A 20,709-nucleotide genomic window follows, 5' to 3' on the forward strand; every position below is an offset into this window, starting at 1 on the left:
TCCTTTAAGCCGCGAGATAATAGCATTGATAAAGAGCGACAATAAACTTACCTCTGTCGATGCCCTTTTCTACCATCTTTCTTCATCCCCTTTGGCTCTCATTCTCTTACCACGGGAAAAATCCTCCGTCCTCCCGAGTAACCGGAAATAGTTTTGGAGGTCAAGAAGAATAGGACTTAGCGGGAGGAATGCAGAATCAGCATCGTCGAGGTGAGAATAGGGTGAGGGTGCTCTGCGCGCCCCCCCCCCATGCTTTTCCGATCGTTCAAGTCCACCAATCGGTGGTGTTCCGTTCGGCCGACGGTATTTATTCGACGTGCCTTTCTCGGGGAAAGCTCGCCAGTAACCGCTATTTTAACCCTCTCAACCCACCGTCGACCCTTCCTTTCCCTCAATCCTCATGTTTCTCACGAACGAAAAAGGCACGGGAGAGTCTACGTGCTCAAATACCCATGAATTCGTGTGTGCGTTTACACGTGTAGGAGGTATTCGCCAGGATCAGTTTCGATAGTGATTTAGTTAGGGTAATTCGGCATTAATCAAATTTACTTTAACTTCAAGCAAAAGCACTAACATTAGAAACGATAATTAATATATAAAAATAAAAATTTATTTAATAATTTGTTTTATATTATCGTGAAACGTACAGAATAAGCTGTTTTATTGTGTTATACTATATATATATATATATATATATATATATATATGTATATAATATTTAAATTTAGATTAATAAAGATATCGTTGAATTTTTATTGCTTATTATAATAAAGAATAATTAGTATTTTATCTCTCTTATCTTACATATTAAGTAAAACTAAAGTGGTGATTAATTAAGTTAAATTAATTACAAAATTGATAAATGCAAGAAATAGATAAATGCACTAAATGGTTTAAAAATTTCTTTATTAATCAGAATTTTGATAATGTATTATGCTAAAATGGCTATTAAAAGTTGATAATCCTTATAGCTATTTAAAAATATTTAATTTAACGATATCGCTGTATTCCAAGTACATAACTATAAAATCTTTTAACTTTTTATCGAGTTTCCACATATAAATTAAATCCAACAAATTCTGTTTTACAAAGCGGTGGAAATTTTCCAGTTTGCAATCTCCTCTGTTTTCCCGCGCCCCTTCTGGCGGAGTAATGACTCTTCACCCTTCGATTACTCGATTCCTCGAAGCTCTTTCACATACGGTGCACCCTGCAAAACCGCGGACTGCAATGAGGAGCTCCGTTATTAATTAGAACGCGAGCCACTATCGGTTCTCAAACACAGACACCGACGTTCCTCCATCCATAATCTTCTCTCGGACCTTCCTCTGACCTCCCCCCTTCCTCCTTTTTCTCTCTCTCTCTCTCTCTCTCTCTCTTCCTCCTCCTTTGTATTCCACTCTTCTACCGTGATGTCCATCTCACTCTCCGTGCGGAAGTGGATAGTGCATCAGCAATGCTAAGCAAACTGCGGCTGGAACGACGGATCAAGAGACGATCGTGTACGTGTTCGTTTGCCAGCGGCAGTGTGCATGTACGTATACGTGTGTCAATACCCGCGTAAGTGTATCTACACGATAGCATAGATAGGTATAGGGGATACGGTATCGGCACTTTTGCGTTTGTGTGTACCTACAATGGATACGTGCTATCGTAAGTTCTACCAAGTTTCAAGACAAAACGTTGTGATATATTAGAGTAAAAATAATTTAGATGCATGGTTGAATATAATTTTTTAAAATTAGTGTTGGGTTAGGTTTAACTTATTAGTATTGAAATATATAATATATTATACAACATTCAAACGACAATAAGTTTGTCTTGAATTGTTTACATAAGAGTGGAAAAGCGAAACAAATTATTCCGGAGCATTCAAATTTGGCGGAAAACACGTCGACGACGCATAAGAAAATCAAATTCGCCGGTCATTCGAGTTGGGAAAGCGAATGAGGTAAAATCCGGAGAAAATCTCCGGCTCCGTCTGGATGCTTGCAATTTTAATGTGGTCTCATTTCCGTCGTACCCAATTAAGCCGTAATTGAATTGCCAAGGAAAATTAATTTGTCGGTTATGTCCTGGCAGTGAGGTCTTCGAGGTCCACCGGTTCTAATACTTTCAGCAATTATGCGTAAATTTGCGTAAACAACAGCAGTCACATTATTAAGGGACTATCAATTGAGAATGATTTTCCTTTTAATGGGATAGTATATTTCAATGAAATCGATTCAACATTTAGAGTTTACGTTTGTAATTAATTTTTTAAAGCGTTTTTATTATCCACAAGTGTGCAGCAAATTCCATTTTCAAGTTTTTCCGTTCTAATTATCCTACGATCAACCATTCTTGTAATTTATTTTAATATAATCTGTATATGTATTCTGATCTAATTTCTTTTATGATATTCTAACTATTCTAGTTGAATTACTTTTTAGTTACTTTGATTTAATTTTTCTTCATATAATATAAGCGTTTAATTCAAGCCTTAAGAAAATTATAATATATTTTCGATTTGTACTCCGTGAAAAAAGATGACAATGTTTGAAGGAACGCAATTTCTTTCCAGAATAAGTTTTAATTTAGATCTTTCATTACCCCGCGAGATTTCAGCTAAAGACGTAAATTGGTCGCGAGAGGATAATAAACGAATATTGCGACGATCTCGTGGCGATAATTTTTCCTGCTGGACACGAACGAAGCTCTCTCTATTCTCTTTTTCCATTTTCTCAATCGTAAGTTTTCCTTTAAGGGGGTATCTTCGGTCTATTCCGGCGGAACCGTAAATACGCGGACAGGCGACTTTAAGAACGATATCGTAACGTTTCCACTCGCTTGCGCGGAAGCGTTGCCGAGCTGGCTAACACTAGCTTCTCTCCCGCCATCGCGCATTCACCCTCCTCGTACGAGGTGAGAGATATACCTCCTAATGTGCTTTCCATTAGGGTCGGCGTCACAAGGATGTAACGGCGGATATACAGGATGATCGCATCACAACAGGATAATGGTTATAACTACGAGCAATACGTACAGTAAAAGCTGATGTTCTCGGCATCCCATAGCACGGCGAAACTGCGGGCACATCCGTTTTATCTCTCGTTTATACGTTTTGATTTTATTCGCCATGTTATTTTTATAAAGCGCACGTACGCTTTTCAAGAGCGAACGGTTACAAATGTTAATATCTTTTGTGAGAAAAGACGGACGAGAATAGTAGGTATTAGGATAATAGCTTAGGCCCTGCGCACAATAGAGCACATATTAGGGGAATGAGAATAAATATTAAATATTAGAAATCAGAATTAGAAATAATAATTAAACGTAACACACAATGGGGAAAAGTATAAAATGTAAGATATAAATATATATAGGAATATTTCTATACATTTACATATCCTAATATTTGTCGGCACCAATTTTTCTTATGCAGGAAATTATGAAACACACAACTTCTTACTTTGTTAAATATACCAAATCGGAAAAGTATTATTTTTTTATAAATATTGAAATAAAATGCAACATCCGTATTTAACTGGAAGTTTTAAAGTTGAAAAATTTTTAATGAAGGTTTCTCTGCATGGCATAAAGGCAATTCGTATAACAGCGACATTTCCGGAGAAAATCGTAGCCATTCCGGTAACACATTTTAAGCCGATTTCAGAGGATCGCAACATTTACGAATGCGCCACCCCGACAACCCGTACACCTCGCCATTCCTCCGCGCTTCTCAGCTGCTTTCGCCTCCGCTCGCACAGTTCGCGCACAATTTGAGTTTGAACACGCTTGAGTTTTGTCGTCTGTCTCATTTAAGCATGTTTACGACTCCATTATTTTCCGCCGTTTTCGAGTAAGCTATCATTTCTTTTTCACGTTTCTCACGTCGCGCATCGGATGAAAATGGGGAAAAATGTGTCATTGCGAGTATTTCCCGTTGCGATATACATTATTAAGTTACGTGAAAATTTTTCATATTTATTTTTACCGATGTAACGCAATTGAAATGCATGTTTTTAATACGGATAAATTATATTTACGCACATTTTTTAACTAAATAAACGGAAGCAGTATTTTTTCCCTCTCCTTTTTAAAGACCCTTAAAATTTTTTAAATAAAACTTTTGTGACTTAATACATATAATCAAATTAGTGATTAAATTTTTATAATCTCAGTTTTACTAAAGTGATGATCTAAATTTTACTAGAGAGGATAAGTTATAATTTTATATAAAATACTATAATGAACTCAAAATCATATAAGACCATCGCAATCAATTTAAATTATAATTAGAAAATTAGAATATAAGATAAAAATTTTATACAGGTAGCCTAATAAGACTTTAATTTGCAGAATTATTGGCCATTAGTATCGTTGTACATGAAAGAGCAATCGCGTTCGCCCTATAAGTTAAAACCGCAATGTTATATGCTTCTGAAATTCTAACAACGATATATTACTAGGAACTCAAATCCGCAATGCATATTGCAAGAGCGTCTCATTCCAAGTATATTAATTTATGCGTTTAATATGTTATATATGTTCTCAAATAATGCTCGCAATAATAGTATTCAGTTTCGACCTTAATTCAATTTTAGTATTATTATATACGGAACTATTGTCGATTTCTTGAGATAATAATAATATACATACATATATGTATAATTATTATAATAATTATAGCTTGCCATCATAAATTCACGAAGATTTTCAAATTAGAAGCAAGCAGGATCGATTAAAATTTTCTTGTTTTTTCATTAATTGTTCTATTAATCAAGACGTAACTGTATTGTGTGTGTGTGTTTTTTTTGTGCGGGGCATTTTTTACATGAAACCTCTCGTCCCGAAATTGTTTACCACTTTGTTATTAATTTGCCACCTATATATACCCCCGCGCTTACCGGGAATTATTATTTTACTACCGGCATAAAGATTAGGCGAAATTATCCGAGATGATTTAGGACGCGATCGCGAGATCTCTTCCATCTCTCGCGCGCCGAGCTCTCCCGCGCGTGTATAGCTACGAGTATGGATAGAGATATTCCGTGTTTAATCTTGTTTTAATCCTTGGCTTCCCGATGAATGTACAGTTGGGATTAATGCTCGTGAAAATATCGCCGCGATTACACTTATATTGTGGCGGGCTCGTAAACAGAAGTATGGCGCTCGATATAGCTCCGCGGCTCTGAGAATATTGAATACAAAGAGAGAAATTACGTGTATAGCTATATACCGTACACCGTTTTGCAGGGAAAAACGATAAACGAGAAGTCACCGATAAACCGAGAGATATAATCGTTCGACAAAAAGTAAAGGCAATTTAGAAAAATTGACGAGAAGGAACGAAACGGTGAAATAGAGCGAACTTCAGATTTGAATTTATGATATAGGTCAGACGTCGCGCGTAGGTTCGTCGATATGGTGGGAAGGAAAGAATGTAGAAAGATACGAAAAATTTCTCTCTCTTTTTTTTTCTCTCTCTCTCTCTCTCTCTCTCTCTTTCTCTGTCCGTGCGAGATATCCGCATGCGAAAACACACAGGAAGGATGCAAAAACTCGTACATCACGTGTTATCGCTTCTTTTAGGAGCCCGACCGGACGCAAATCAAAGCCGTTCGATTTATACTCCACAGTGAGTATTCAGCTCGGTTACAATGGATTTATTCCCTTTATAGCTATGTACACTTTTTTTTCGTCCGCCTGTACGAAGTTTGATTATGCAATTGTTTCACTTTACGCCGGTTTGCAAAGCTATATTAACTATATAGGAAAACAAATTTAATACTCGTAATTCAATGAATTATTCTTCTTTACATTCTTTGAATATATTTTCTTTCAGGTGTTTACACTCGCGCATGCAAACATATACGCGTGGTGTATATAATAGAATATATCATACATATTGCATGAATAGAGAGGTTTGAGATTTGAGGTTTAGAAAATGAAAAATTGAAGCACTCCGACCGGGGAATATCTAAAGTGCGATCCGAAATTGTCTTAATTCAATATCTGTCTTTATTCCGAACAAAAGACGTTCATTTTTGCTTGCCGATAATTTCTCATGGGCGTTTCTTCTTATTATCTCCAACGGAATCGTCGACGATGCAAATCGAGGAAACGTTCCCGCTCGGGGAGACACGGGGAACGATCGGGGAAAGGACGAATAAGCGACGCGCCGCCGCGCCGCGCCGTTCCTTCCCGCTTGATAACTCTTCTCTCGACTCGTTCGCGCCTTCCGAACTTTTCCGACCTATTCGATCGACCTTTTCCCTTCTCTCATGGCGTTTGGTATTCACTCTCGGCCGTTTAATATTTCTCTCTTTTCGCCTGATTCCACATTGGTACCCTCGTCGTAGATTGCGCGAGACGTCTCTCTCTCTCTCTCTCTCTCTCTCTCTCTCTCTCTCTCTCTCTCTCTCTCTCTCTCTCTCTCTCTCTTTCTCTCCCTTCTCCGCTCTTTTCGCTCGATTTCACGGTTGCCGCGACACGGAAGAAAATCGGCGTCGCAGCGCACACACCGATAAGACGCCAACGACGATTGTGATGTCTGCGGAGCATTGAAACGGATTCGAGAAAGAAAAAGGAACGGGGAACATGAATCTCCGATTCCAAGATTCTGGGGACATTGAATTCTTTTAAACTTCCAGTGTTTTGCATTTTTAGACCCTTTAACGTTCTCGGAATTGTTGATCCTTAAGATTTTACGATCTTTCCGAGTGTCAAAACTTTCGAAGACTGTATAGCTTTATTTCACCGTATATATAGCTGTATTTAATATCCATTAGTATTTATATTATCTGTAACGTTTCTTTGTTTTTTTTTAGTCGCTTAAATATCAAGATGCTAAAAACAATTGCTTCGTGCATAACATTTGCGTTTTCCATATAAAATATACGCTTGAACTACGTTCAACGGTCGCCACGTAGAGAGTTTTTTAATCTGCCGGGATAAACTTTCCGATCGGATGTCGTACGTCGGCTGAAAGCGACTTCGTCAGAACTTCCGGTCCCTCTCCTTGTACGTGGGGGATGTATCTCCTTATGCCGTTACTTACACCAACTTTTCCGGAGGTTTAAGGAGGCCGAGGACGAAGTTTGATCCTTCCTTCACCAAGAGAAAGAGGCAGGAAGTCGCTTAAGATTAATGTGCTCTTCTTAGGTTGCTCCTCTACGACTTCAACGGCGATTGCGATCCTAACAAGAGGCAAACTGGCAAGTTTTGATTTCAATGAAACTTGGAAAATATGTAGAGTAGGTAGTTTGTTAGTAGAGAAAACTCGTGCCAAGCTGTTACGAGAGAGAGAGAGATATATCGAAAGATATTTTAATATATTATTCGTAATATTACAAAATATTTTTTGTGTTACAATGTATACATAAAACCGCGCAGGGGATCTCGCGTTTTATTTTTTTTATTATTAGCGCAATATATATGAATGACGAAAACTTTAGTCATAGATTTTTTTCTTTTATTTTTTTTTTCATTGACGCCGAGTGCCATTATCTAGAGCGGAAGAATATCGTACTTTTTTTTCATACACGTCACGAACAAGATAAACGTCAATTGTACAATAACGTAATTGTAGCCGAATGTCTCGTTCCACTTGACATCATATGCTGCAGTTATAGAACGAAAGAGTTCGACTACGTCGTCTTTTCTACGATATTGATTTCTCTGTCTTCAATTCTTTTTTTTAGTTCATCGAAGTATCTTCATAATCAATTAGCAATTCTTCACGCATATTTGATATATAACCCGGGAAAAATAATATATATAAAATATATCCATATGTGTTTTCTTTTTCTTGTATAATTCTCTGTTCGTATATATACAGAAAAATAATAAGAAGAAAAAGATTAAAATAATTTTTGCATTGTTTTTTTTAAATAAAAAAACTGAAGTTGAAATGAGAAAATGAGAAAAAATTGCCTATATAAATGTAACAATTGTATATATAAATATGATTACATATAAAATATCGTATAATCTAAATGCAATTTTACTTTTTGTAAAAAATGTAAAACTTATTGATTATTTTTTAATTATTTTTCTTATTATTTCTTTTATACTGTGCCTAACTTAAAGTCTTCCAAGTTCTAAAATCTTGGATCGAGCTTTAATTGCTGAACTTTCAAATCTTAAATTTTGAATTATTTAAATACATTTTTTTTATAACTATAAAATTTACAGCATGTTTATTTTTATAGAACTTATACTATTTACTTTTCCTCGTCAATTATTATCGCAAATGGAGTGATGATATATTACATTATATGATATTATTGTCGATGTCATAATATAAATTGATTGTGATAAGAATTGTTGATACTATAAATGACATAAATGTGTTGCATGTGCTTGCAGAATGGACGAGCCAGTAGTGAGAGCAGCGAGGACGGGGCCGGAAGTAGTGCGAGCACTTCGCGAGGAGCCGGGAGTGGATTCGGTCTTGCCGCTGGATGCACCGGCGGATGGCGCAGTGTCTTTGGTGCAGTTTCAGGCCGGGAACTTAGATTGTATGAGTGCGCGCCTTGGAGCCCAGAAGCATGGGCTTCGCCGAGCATTACCTGCCCCCTCATCGCGACACGGTAAGTCTTCTGCAGTATTTACAATTTCAAACGAACATTTACTTTTCAAATTCTCTTAATAAACGACGAGAGAACGACTCGAGCAAATATTGTTTTTCATATTTAAAAATAAAACGAACTAAGAGTCATCGTATATCGTATATACACAATCAATAAAGATTATTACGATAATTTAACTATAGAGATGTGCGACTCAAGGATTTTTGATGTTGAATCAAATCGAATCGAAGCGACTCGAATTATTTCGAATCGAAACGTTGGAATATAATTTTCAATTAACAATATAATTATTATTAGGTTGAATTTTAACACGTGGATAATAGGAGAATATTTTAATATGAAAAAATAATATTAATTACATGATAATACCGTACTCTTGCCGTATTAACCGCAAATATAATTTTATAGACAATATATGTATATGATTCGCATTGGAATCATCTATATAATTGAAATTTTCGAATAGTTCGTAATATTTCTAAATTTAACTGAAAGCACGATCCCATATCGATCCCATAAATAAATAATAACGTTTATTGTAAAACTCACAATGTTAGTCTTGGTCTTATTTAGAATATCTTATAACATATTTACTTCGATATTTGGTACGTCTTTGTTCCCGTATCGGTGCTCGTTCACTTACGAACCGAAGTCGCGTATAACAATCCGCCATCGGCGTCATTAACACGACGATTCACGTATCGCGCCCGTTCCCCCGTATCGACTACGGACTACGGGTCGAGAAAGCGGGAACGTGCTTACGAGCGAAACGAGCCACGTATCGCGTCGTCAACGAGCACTACGACCGGGCGTCACGTTGTAGCACGTACGTCTCGTCGACTTCACGTCGGCGTGGCATGGCGTGAGACTGCTGCCGTCGTACAGGTTACTGGGAAATTAAGCGTAAAAAATTCACCAGCATCGCGTGCGAGAAAGTGGCTCCGCATGACGAGCCACCATCTCCCGATGGAGCGCGCGATGCAACAACTATAAATGCAGAGCTTCCAACATTTTGTCATATTTAGACCCAGAATTCTGTCCGCGAAGTGAAGCCGGAAATTGACACGAGAGAAATAGGTCTGCTGCCTCAGTAGTTTTCTTACTTTATCTCACAGCAAGAAGACTGTCGCTTCATTTTCTGTCAATTATTGTACTTTTAATATATCAGATACATGGTGTAAAGTACATCATCAGGAAAGTTAATTATTTATCTATAATTTTTTATTTAATTGGCCAAGTATACAAGTGATTTAAAAGGCTAAATGAGCAGCTAGTGCGCAATTTGTTTTTTATATTAATAACCAAAGACAAATTGTATGGCTGAAAATGATAATTAACACGGACAAAGCGTTCCGGGAGTTTATTTTAATAAAGGGTTTGTCTGCGCAAAATCGGTGTTTTGGCTCGCATTTGCCGTGCTTATTCACGTGGCTCTTAATATTTTATAATAAATGAGGGATTTATTTATCTCTGGATTTTTTTCTTCTTAATCAAAACTTTATTCAGAAATTTTTTCTTAACGTACACGAATATTGGAATACGAGTTTTTCGAGCTACACAAACATAAAAATTTAAAATTTAAAATTTTTTTGTAATAACATTTAGTATTAAATATCTGAAAAATATAACATTCAATCCTATTTTTGTTAAACAGAATTTTGCTACAAATATATAAACATTAAACCTTAATGGAAAACTTACATAAAGTATAATATAAAAGTATATCGTAATAATAGTATAATTGATCATTTTTTTGTTTATCATTTTATTTAATTTGGACGTGTCTCATATAATCTGCACATTCGCCATCAGAAAAATGAAAATCGAGATATATGTATTAGGACGCACATCTACTCTAACACACACGCTCTATCCCCTCGCATTATTCGTATGCGGTGGTACAGTCGGAGAATTATCAATGAGGCACGTCGGATTACAGCAGTTAACGATGTTCGTTAGACCGCCATTTTAATTAAGACTATTATACATCCGGCCGACTGTTCGCGTGATGTCATTGTGATGCTCGTTACGTGCGCGGCTCGCGAAATCATTTTCGCGTGTGTCGCTCTGTGTCTCTGACGATTTCGTTTTGTAATGTGCCGATGCGCGACATTATACCGATACTAATCACGAATGTGTCGTTTAACTGCGTGCGTAAACGTGATCCGAGCTTTCAACGGGCAACATCTAATTATTCGCCGCGTTGGCCCGAGTCGCCCTGAATGGGCGTTGAAAGGATCTAGTTGCGAATGGATCAGTGAAACTATATCACCCGTCAGTTTTATACATGTATGCCGATTATACGTATGCATCTAGGTAATGTACACGTGATCGAAAGTACCCTCGAACATACGGATAGTATGCCACTGAATCGTGAATATCGTGTGCGCATCTTTGCGAAATTGCGTATAAAAAGGTAGCGATGCTGGATGTATCGCCGAAGTTTTCGAAATTGGAAGAATTGGATGGTACCTACTTATCGGAATGACGGCGTAATCGAGACGGCACTTTTGCCTGTGTTTTCTCCGCACCGATCGTACCCACCCTCTTATGTGTTATTTATATATCGTAAAAGTCTGGGACAAATTTGAAAGAATTAGCTTATTGCTAATTCACGAAATTATTTTTATTTTTGATTTTTTTTTTAATGAGGGGAAAATTGTTGAAATCCAATTTAATCCAAAAACATTTCGAAACAGTTGTGAACAATTCCATCAAAGTCCACAGTTTTTGTGAAACTGGTGATTGTTACGTTCTATCATATTATCTGTATATCGATAACGTTAATACAAGAATTCTATCGGAATGCGGATAATGAGATTTTACACGGACGAGTGAATCGGTTTAAACCGATCGATGTTTAAACAAATACACATCGATCGTTTATTAATTCCGCGTAACGTCCTTTCGCAATCATTGCGGCCATACTACACGCACTAATCACGATTGGTTTCGGGTTTTCATGACGAATTGCCGGGGTTGGTAAATAACTGAGTGAGCAAATATCTCGGCAGAGCGCATTTGTCAATAACGGACTGAAATTAATAGGATGCATGGTAATACAGATTAGATCATGTGTTATTAGAGATATAATATATATTATTGGCTTGTGTGACATCGTGTCGAATCAATATTTATTTTTCGTCAGATTGTCATCGGAAATAAAAATTACTTTTTTCAGGACTTTGTTTTTATAGTAAAATACGATAGACGTTAATAAATCACGAAAGTTAAATATGGATATATTTTAATCCTATAAATTGAAACTAGACAGTGTTTTTATCTCTTTATTATTGTGGCATAATATCAAATTATAAAATCAATACTCGCGCAGCGTCGCACTACAAAAAATAAGTGTGTTTGACGTGCGTTTATTGTGAGTGGAAATAAAGCATAACACACTTTGTCACGTGTACTGAGCGACTTCTGTGTTGATACTACACACTTATTCGTTCTGCAACGCACCTAAGCGTGTAGTTTCAACATATAGTTAGAAGGTGTACACACTTTCTCGAAGCAATATCAGCAACACGTTAATTCGAACACACATAAAGCGTGTTGAATCAATACGCGAAATACTATTTCACACATATTCTACGATGCAACACACGTTGATAATAATACACGAGCGAAAATAACACGGAAAAAAGCAACACAGTTTAAGCGTGTTAAGGAAGTTGGTATCAGATCATTCGATAGATGGCATCCGATGAGATCCGTTTCTCAAATTTAAAATATGACGAACGATGGCGTGGCCTAAAGGCGATACGCATGTGAATTCAATAAAAGCCTGTTTGTTTACCTGATGAACGAGCGATTCTCTCGAATCCCATCAGCGATGCCGTTCTCGATGTGACAATATTACATTATCTTTAGGACGTCGTTTCCGCCATATTTTTTCCAGTGTATTTATTGCGACGACGTATACCCGCGACCCATTTCCGTTCTTTTCCCATCTCGATATCGGCGATACAATCGATTATATACAACGTCTCGCTTTCCTCCCGGACGTTTACCCACTATCTGTCTGCTTTATTTATTTATTTGCACACTCGAACGGATCGCGATCACCGCTATATCGTTGTATTAATATAGGTTCAAACGATCGATTTATTTAGACGTTTTGTTTATTTACTGCATGCGGATGTTTAGTCAGCCAACTTTGTACCGCGACCAATGTGAGTGGTCGAGATCAGTGTCGGGTTACGTCACTGATCTCGACCACTCACGATCGATTTTAATTGTTTTCGAGATGTTTCGAAATATCGTCTGCGTGAATATTTGCCAAGAATCTCGACACTTGAACTGGCACTACTGCAAAACTTTGCAATTAGAGAGAGAATATTTTTTTATGTTGTTTGAAAAATATTACAAAAATGAACAGTTCCGTTAATATTTGCTTTAAGCATCATTTGACGCCGCTCAAGCATCTTCGCACGTGTAACACACGTTAAACAATAAGTAATAAAAAATTTATTTCCTGGAAATAACTGTCATCAAGTATTTGTCACTTTTCTCGGAATGTTTCACGAGCCCGGATATTTCTCTGGGAAATGTTGCTGCTTTTTGCAGAAAACGCTGCTTCAATTTACTGCCTCAATCGTGAATCTCATTTACGGGACTCAGCATCGCGGAAAGCGGCTTACAAAAAATTTAAAGGAGCTTTAGTTTTAAAGCTGACTTCGAGATAATTTGTGTCGCGAACTACACGCGAAAGTCCACTTTAAATCTCGACTAACTTGAAATTCTTTGAGCAAAATCGTTCCCGCGTCGCCGTTCAGGAATAATCTCTTGCTTCTTTAAACCGTCCGTCGCCGTGTTGCGATAGAATAATTAATCGTATGGAATAATTAATGGATTGGCTAATGGTTTTCCATTCCACTGAATTTATGTACTCCAAAATTATAATTATGAAAGTAATAACTTGATTTTGGTGAACAATTCTCACAATGTCGGTTAGGTACATTTTGTTTCAGGACTAAAGATAGGAGAGTGCAATAAAAAATAAAGCAGAATTGTTTAATTAGCGTGTGTGTGTGTGATATATATATTAATAATATTATAATAATTTAATAAAAAATTAATTATAAGTGAAACTTTGACCGATTCTTGCCAATTTGGTTGGTCTTGAAGTTATTCGCTTGGAATAGTAAATTCAACCTACTTAAATCGATAATCGATTTAATTTTTTGATGCTAATAAGCATCCTTTTAATTTGAGTAAAAAAAAAGTATAAAAATTCACAAATATTATTAGGCTACAACAAATCAGCCCGACCGAAGATAGCATATAGATATTTCAATTTACTTAAAAGAATTATTGTTGAGATACGAACGGATATATCATCCGAGAATAAGAAGCATCAACCGACACCGTTTACCTTCGCCAACTTTTATGTATGTGCAATTAAATGTTTCATTTTTATCCCGTTATTCGAAGAGAATTATCACGAGTAGTACTTTGATGTTGATGAAAATATTGAAAAATAAACTTTGCTTCTCCGCTATGTATAAAACATTACGGCGTGACGAAAAAATAGAATGTCGCGCGGTTTTACGAATATAATAGCGAGAGGCGGCATGGAAATTTTCATATAGCGACATTTTCTCAAGAGCGCCCCGCTCAAAAGCCGCGTCCATTAATCCGCGAGGAAACGCGGCGCTTCATTATTTACATCCACAGAACTTCGCTTCGCGGTCTTGCTTACACGGCGCGCGCCGTCGCTCGCCATTTAAACTGTCGCCGCGTCCGACGCGGTGATTAACCGAGCGGGTGATCGTAATTAACGGCCCGGCACGACGCCTACGAAACTTAAGGACCGTGACCGTGCAATCTTCTCGGATCACGAAGCACACCGCAAGCCGCCACCGCCGCGCCGCCGTGCTGGCTTATTTCGAGAGAGAAAGAGAGAGGGAGCGCTCATTCACTTTTGGAACATTTCAATATGGTTTCACTATAGATTGATTGATTGATTGCACTGAGAAAAAAGTGTTTAGTATTTTGCGACTATAATTGCATATATAGTGAAATAATTATAGTTGGGATTTTTATTTTTAGAATTATTGTTACTATAATAGGCATTAGTAAAAATAACCTATTATTTTTATTATATTTATATTATTATATTTGTAGACTTTTTTACTACACATAGATCACAGGTTATGGTATATAAAACCATGTACGTGGTTGAATAAATGCATGTTAAACCTAATATGACAACTATGACAATGTAGTTGGCACCGAAAATAAGTAAAAATTCTAGTGAACTTGTAGTAACTGCAACTATTTTTTTCTCTCAGTGTTTTTTTAAGTCATTTTAATTACAGAATATTTTATATCTTTTAAATCCTCGAGTTTGTTCTTTCTTGCATAGAACCGTCGTGATTTTTTACACTTTGAAATCTCGATTTACATCGCAGTTACACATGAAAATGATTACTTACGACATATATAGATAAAGAGAAAACTTTGTTTTCCTTTTACAACATTTTCTTAAGCTCGTACACTTTATGAGATCGGAAAGATAATAAAAGCACTCGGCCCCGGGTACTCTCCTCTTTCTTTTATCTCATTCGTGTGACAACCTCCTCGTATTATATCCCACGCGTATCTCGTATTTTTCTTTCCGCGCTCGTATTTGTGGATCACATACGTGCTCCGCTCGACGGTTTGTTTGACAAGGTTGCCAGGTTCTAACGATTAATCGCTTGCTATTAATTAACTGCGAATCAGAAATTCCTTGCTTCACGTTGCCGTTGCATCTTATCCTCTTTCAACTTTCCCATTATATGCTTATTTGGAGCTCTCTTTTAGCAATTTAATGAATGTTTTCTTTTCATAGTGATCGCGTTCTCAATTATATAAGACCCGTAATAAACGATGTTAAACTTATAACACAGTGAAACATAGAAAGCAATTTATCACACAGCAGATAAAGAGTAACATAGAAGTTAAAGATCGAGTTAGAATTGATGAGAAGTATGATATATGTGAGTGTATTTATGTTTAAAGACACATAAAGAGATATTTTAATTAACTAAAGTTAGAATAATTTTTTAAGTCTGCCAAATCAATAATCATTTACAGATTTTTGGGGAAAATTCTTATGTCTGACATCTACATTAATTGTCTACGTCATATTGTGTATAATATCAATCAAATATTGAAGCAGATTAATTAAATGTCTACGGTAGAAAGCAACAGGCAAGTATATGAAGTAAATAGAAATTTTGGTTCACCAAAAACCGAACGATTCTGAACGTTTCTATTTACTTGATATTCTTGCTTGTTGCGCTTTATATTGTAGACTTTTAAACGACTTGCCAACAATATTTGATTGATAAGCTGTAAGTGGCGAAGAATAAGTCGCGTTTAGGACTTGCCGAGGACGTGTCTTTTCCGCGTTATTCTTACCCGAACTGGCTCGTCCTGGGGAGAAGAGTGCGTTAAGCCAGTGTTAGTTCAGTGTAAAAGAAACTTTATCGTGCCTGTCAGCCGCGAGGTAGACGAATGGCGCCCTTAGCACCCTTATCTATCTGCAATTTTTACGCTTAGTCCCTCTTCTCTACCCTCCGTCTCATCCTCGCTCGCTTTTTTTCCTCCTTCCCTCCTTTCCCCGGCCTGCATTAATATCTTCCAGAAGAAGCTCAGCTCTAATCCGTCAAATCCGAAAAGCCCCGCGAAATAAATGTCTACAGGGTAATACACACGGACGGATCGATACAGGATGTGGCAAGATTTGATTCGAAATTTTTCTCGAAGGTGGATCCTGTAATTGATAGATATCGTATTGAAAGGGAGTTTCATCTGATTTTTTGTTCAGTATTTTGGACAAGTATATTTAGCCTTTTTATTAATCAGAGAAGCAAGCTTTCTTTTCTTCTGATATTTTTTTAACTTTTTACTATCTGCATTGTGATACGATTTCTTTTTTATAAGGAATGCAGATTAATAACAAATTGGGGGAGGGGGGATCGTAGAATTAATTTTCGATTGTGTCACAATTTTATGCTCAGTAATCCAAAGACAATTAATTATAGAATTTATTATGTACAGGTGCATTTTTCAATCTTTCTGGCTTAGTGTCATGTCACGCAATGTAATGTATACCTACATTTATTACCCGATACACGTGTCACATACATCCGTCGTGTTCTACGGCGGGTACATTTGGACATTTACAAGTTTCAACATTCGCTGTTTATATACCGTATGTATGAAAAGATCTTTTTTTTTTATCTTCACGGCATATGCGTTTATTTATTATCGGTAGGGTGTGCTGCGTGACCATCAATTCGGATTAGCCCCGCAGCTCAACAGGAATTTTCAAACCACTGTCATTTTTTTTCGCGCCCCACTGCAGATTTATGGTATCTATCGTGCTCAGATAGTATGTGGTTGTATCACCGGAACTGCAGGTTGTATTACACGCGCATACGGGACAAAAGGCAGTCACACCGCGACACTCTTTAAATTAAGCAAAAGTGCGTGCGCTTGTATGAAACATTAGATTTAAAAATAAAATTGTAGGGCCTTTTTTTGTTATAAAAAAATTAAGTATTTCGTTATTTTAATGTTAATAGAGCACTTTTTTATTTCTTTGTTTCCTGTCAATCGTTCGAGCTTCACAGAAAACAGCGCAAGGTATATACGTTGAGATATATTGACCCTAACAAGATCTCCCAAGCAAGCCGGTTTTTCATAATTACAAACTATGCACTTTTATTCTAATCCAATATCCTTATTTCTAACCTTCTTCGTGAATAGTTTAAGAAGATCGGCGAAGCGGATCGGCGGCACCATTTGCCGCTAAGTGCTCGATTGTTGCGAGGTGATTCAACATGCAGGCGCTTCAGCGGGAAATCAATTAGCTCTAAAAGTTTTCCGTCGACGAGCTTGATGAGCGGACGACCAAAGGAATACCTGACGATGCAAGGAGTGCTGTGCATTCAACTCTTAAACTACCTAGATATATAATTTTTAATTTTCTTCTGCCCCGTTTTCTCCATCTTTTCTCATCGCTGAGTAATTCAGATCTAATTAGCTGCTACAAAGAATGACACCCACTATTCTCATTTTTAATTCTTCACTTAACTGCCGCGGAAGGACATCCCTGCGGTGTTTTTTGCTCCCCCCCCCAGTCCGGCCGTAATTATGGAAATTGCAGGTAAACAGAATTTCTGATCGAGGCTGGAGATGAGATGTTGCATTGCTTATTAATTCGCTGATATATTATTTGACCAGTAATTTAATGGCCGCTGTAATATCTTTCTCAAAGATTGAAAATGTTATCTATATAATATTACAATATTACAAGTCTATCTATAATACTATAACAATTATCTGTAATATTATAATACTACTCTATATCTATACTATATTATTTACAATACTACAATATTACAAGTCTATTACGAAAAATTTTTTCAGCTTTAATCTTAAAACTTAAGACAATTAATGATGAAAAATAAAGTTACTAAAATGTTGGTAAGTTAAATTGTACAATAAATAGTAAATACCATTTCTTTATAATAATACAATTTTAAGAAAATGGTGGCTTCCAGAACAAAGTAATTTGCATTATTTACAAATGTAGGACTTCTGAAGCAGATACGCATAAGAGACTCCACGATACGCCGTCCCGGATAGAAAGTTGGCAAGCTTTGATATTCCTTGTTTTTCTCTCTCAATAAAAGTAAAAATTTTTAGAGTAAAGGCGAAAAGCGTTTTGTTCCATTTGCGGATTCACATTGTGCCCGTTTCTTCATCCTTTTCACATTCGCAGAGATTGTTCTCTGTTGAAACCTTTTAAATTCTTGATCTAGGGATCGTTGAATCTTTCAGATTTTTATATCCAGCGATTCTTTAATTTCTATGCAATCCTCAATCTTTCATACACTCTAATTTTATTATTTTTATTTATATTAATAATGTTTTATTCACAACTTTTTTATTTTATTGCGGCTTTTATGCTGTGCTATCGCACGTAGTCTTCTTATAAATATTTGTTGCTCATAATGTATTTTTTAAATTGTTATTATATAATTTTCATCTCTCTGAAAGACGAAATATAAATCTATTCTAATATAATCCAACATAATTTCTCTGTCACTTTTTCTTTCAACGTCCGTTTTCCATCTTTCTCTTTCCGATTTTCTTTTTCAACTCTTCCCTCCCCCCCGTTCTCTCTCTCTCTCTTTCTCTCTCTCTCTCTCTCTCTCTCTCTCTCTCTCTCTCTCTCTCTCTCTCTGGCACACAAATTCTGTTTTTTCCCAACATTCTCTCCAGTTTCTCCTCTTCACGATGTCCGGTGACAAACGGTCGCCTTTCCACGGCAGCCGGAAGAAAAGCCGGTTCAAAGAGCAGGGAAAACGAACGTTGAAAAAAAAGAAGCGACGGACATTCCGCAGAGAGAAATATTTTCTAGCGTTCGTATAACTCATCGAATCTTCCGCGTCACAGAACTCTCGCTGCAAAGAAAATCCACTAACAGCGAATTGATTTTTAATTTATTTAAGCATTTATCATTTATTATTTGCTTCTGATGCTTTCGTTTATTTTACAGTTTGTTTTCAGACACATGAAATATGTTGAGTTTGAGTGAATTAAATTTTAATCATAATTTATATAAGAAATACGAAAATACAATTTATATAAAATATTAATAATACAAAATATTTGTAAATACGAAAATTTATATTAAAATATGAATTATTATTTAAAAGTAATCTATAAAAATTATTACTATTATTATTTTTAAAATTATGTTTGTTTTTGTCTGCATATTTAAATATTGGAACTCAATCGTTTAAACAAATTTTTTATGTTGGATTATCTGTGTGATGTGTTTGTTTTTTGTACGTGAGTATATGTGCGCGTAATTTTGTATAATAATTAATTTTTAAGTACATAGTATATTACTTCTTGTATTATTACATATCAAAAGATTTCTTTTATCCTGCGTCTTTAGAATGTCTACATTCTTAAACGTAATATGTCTTTACCGTGCTTTTCGCGTCGGCTTAATAAGATTCATAATTGTCTGATGCCGTAGTAAATTAAAGGCCATAGAGATAGAGTCGGCTAGGCGGATAAGGGCCAGATAAGAGCGGCTGAAAAAGGGGTAGGGTGAGGCCGCGGGGTAGAAGGGCGGTAGGACAGGATATGAAAGATGGGGTCCCGATAATCGAACGGTGAACTGGATCAATTAAATCCTCCGGGGTAGACATTAATTATCGAAGGTGTCGTCGCGCGCGACAGTTTCCGATCGCGCGTGCAATCGAGGTACGATATTCGGAACGAGTTCAGGATTTTGCCCGCGGCGCATACCTTCCCCCCTATCCCGCAACCATCATCCCTTCGTCTCTCTTCGTCCTTATTCCCCGATTGGCCCTTCGGCCTCGTTCGAGACACGTAAGACGGCTTCTTATATTGATCTCTATATTATACATATATATATATATGTATACATATATCTATATATATGTATTGATTTCAGTTGCGTAACGTGTTTCAAATGGATGTGATGCTAGCAAAATGTCGATAAGAATTAGTTTTTTTGAACATTTTTTGAATATTTTATACATATACAAAAATAATACTAAATATAGTTTAACTAAAAATATGAGAAGAATATCAAGAAAATATACCTATATTTATCTCATAATTGGCATTATCTCGCTGTTATCATATATCCTTGAATCCTGCATAATTTTGTCGATTGATCTCGATTTACAATCGCGCGCGAGGATAAATTGCGTATATAATCCGTAATAGAGGTAAATGTGAAGGATATAAATGCTAGTGTTGCGCGATGACACGAATCGAATTATTGATAATTCATAGTGAATTTCGACGCCGGATGATCGGCAAATATAGTCGCTGCGACTGAACTAATGGGATCGTGCCGAAAGTCGATACTCGTCATCTCGTCGATTACGAGATCTCGCGCGTCTTAATCGGATTTTATCGCAGATTTTCCGGGATTTAATATTCCGCGCTATTTCTCGTCACCGAACGCTGCTATTTTTTTACGTGAACGATATTTTGGTTATATTTTTATGTATATATATGCATTGTAAAAGTTGGTACAAAATTCGCTTAATTTTTGATTGAAGTAATGAGTATTGAAATA

General features: G+C 36.4%; 1 protein-coding gene across 2 annotated transcripts in view; it reads left to right on the forward strand.

The window, feature by feature from the left end:
- Positions 1 to 20,709, forward strand: part of Syn1 (Syntrophin-like 1) — a 227,341-nt gene that overhangs the window by 193,404 nt on the left and 13,228 nt on the right. For both annotated transcript variants that reach the window (XM_077419600.1, XM_077419601.1), the window contains exon 5: positions 8,353 to 8,576. In XM_077419600.1, the coding sequence (XP_077275726.1) occupies positions 8,353 to 8,576 (224 nt within the window). The remainder of the gene's footprint in view (positions 1 to 8,352; positions 8,577 to 20,709) is intronic.

This window comes from Temnothorax americanus, unplaced genomic scaffold, assembly GCF_048541705.1.
Source record: "Temnothorax americanus isolate GAGA-0224 unplaced genomic scaffold, ASM4854170v1 Scaffold57, whole genome shotgun sequence".
Classification (NCBI taxonomy): Eukaryota; Metazoa; Arthropoda; class Insecta; order Hymenoptera; family Formicidae; genus Temnothorax; species Temnothorax americanus.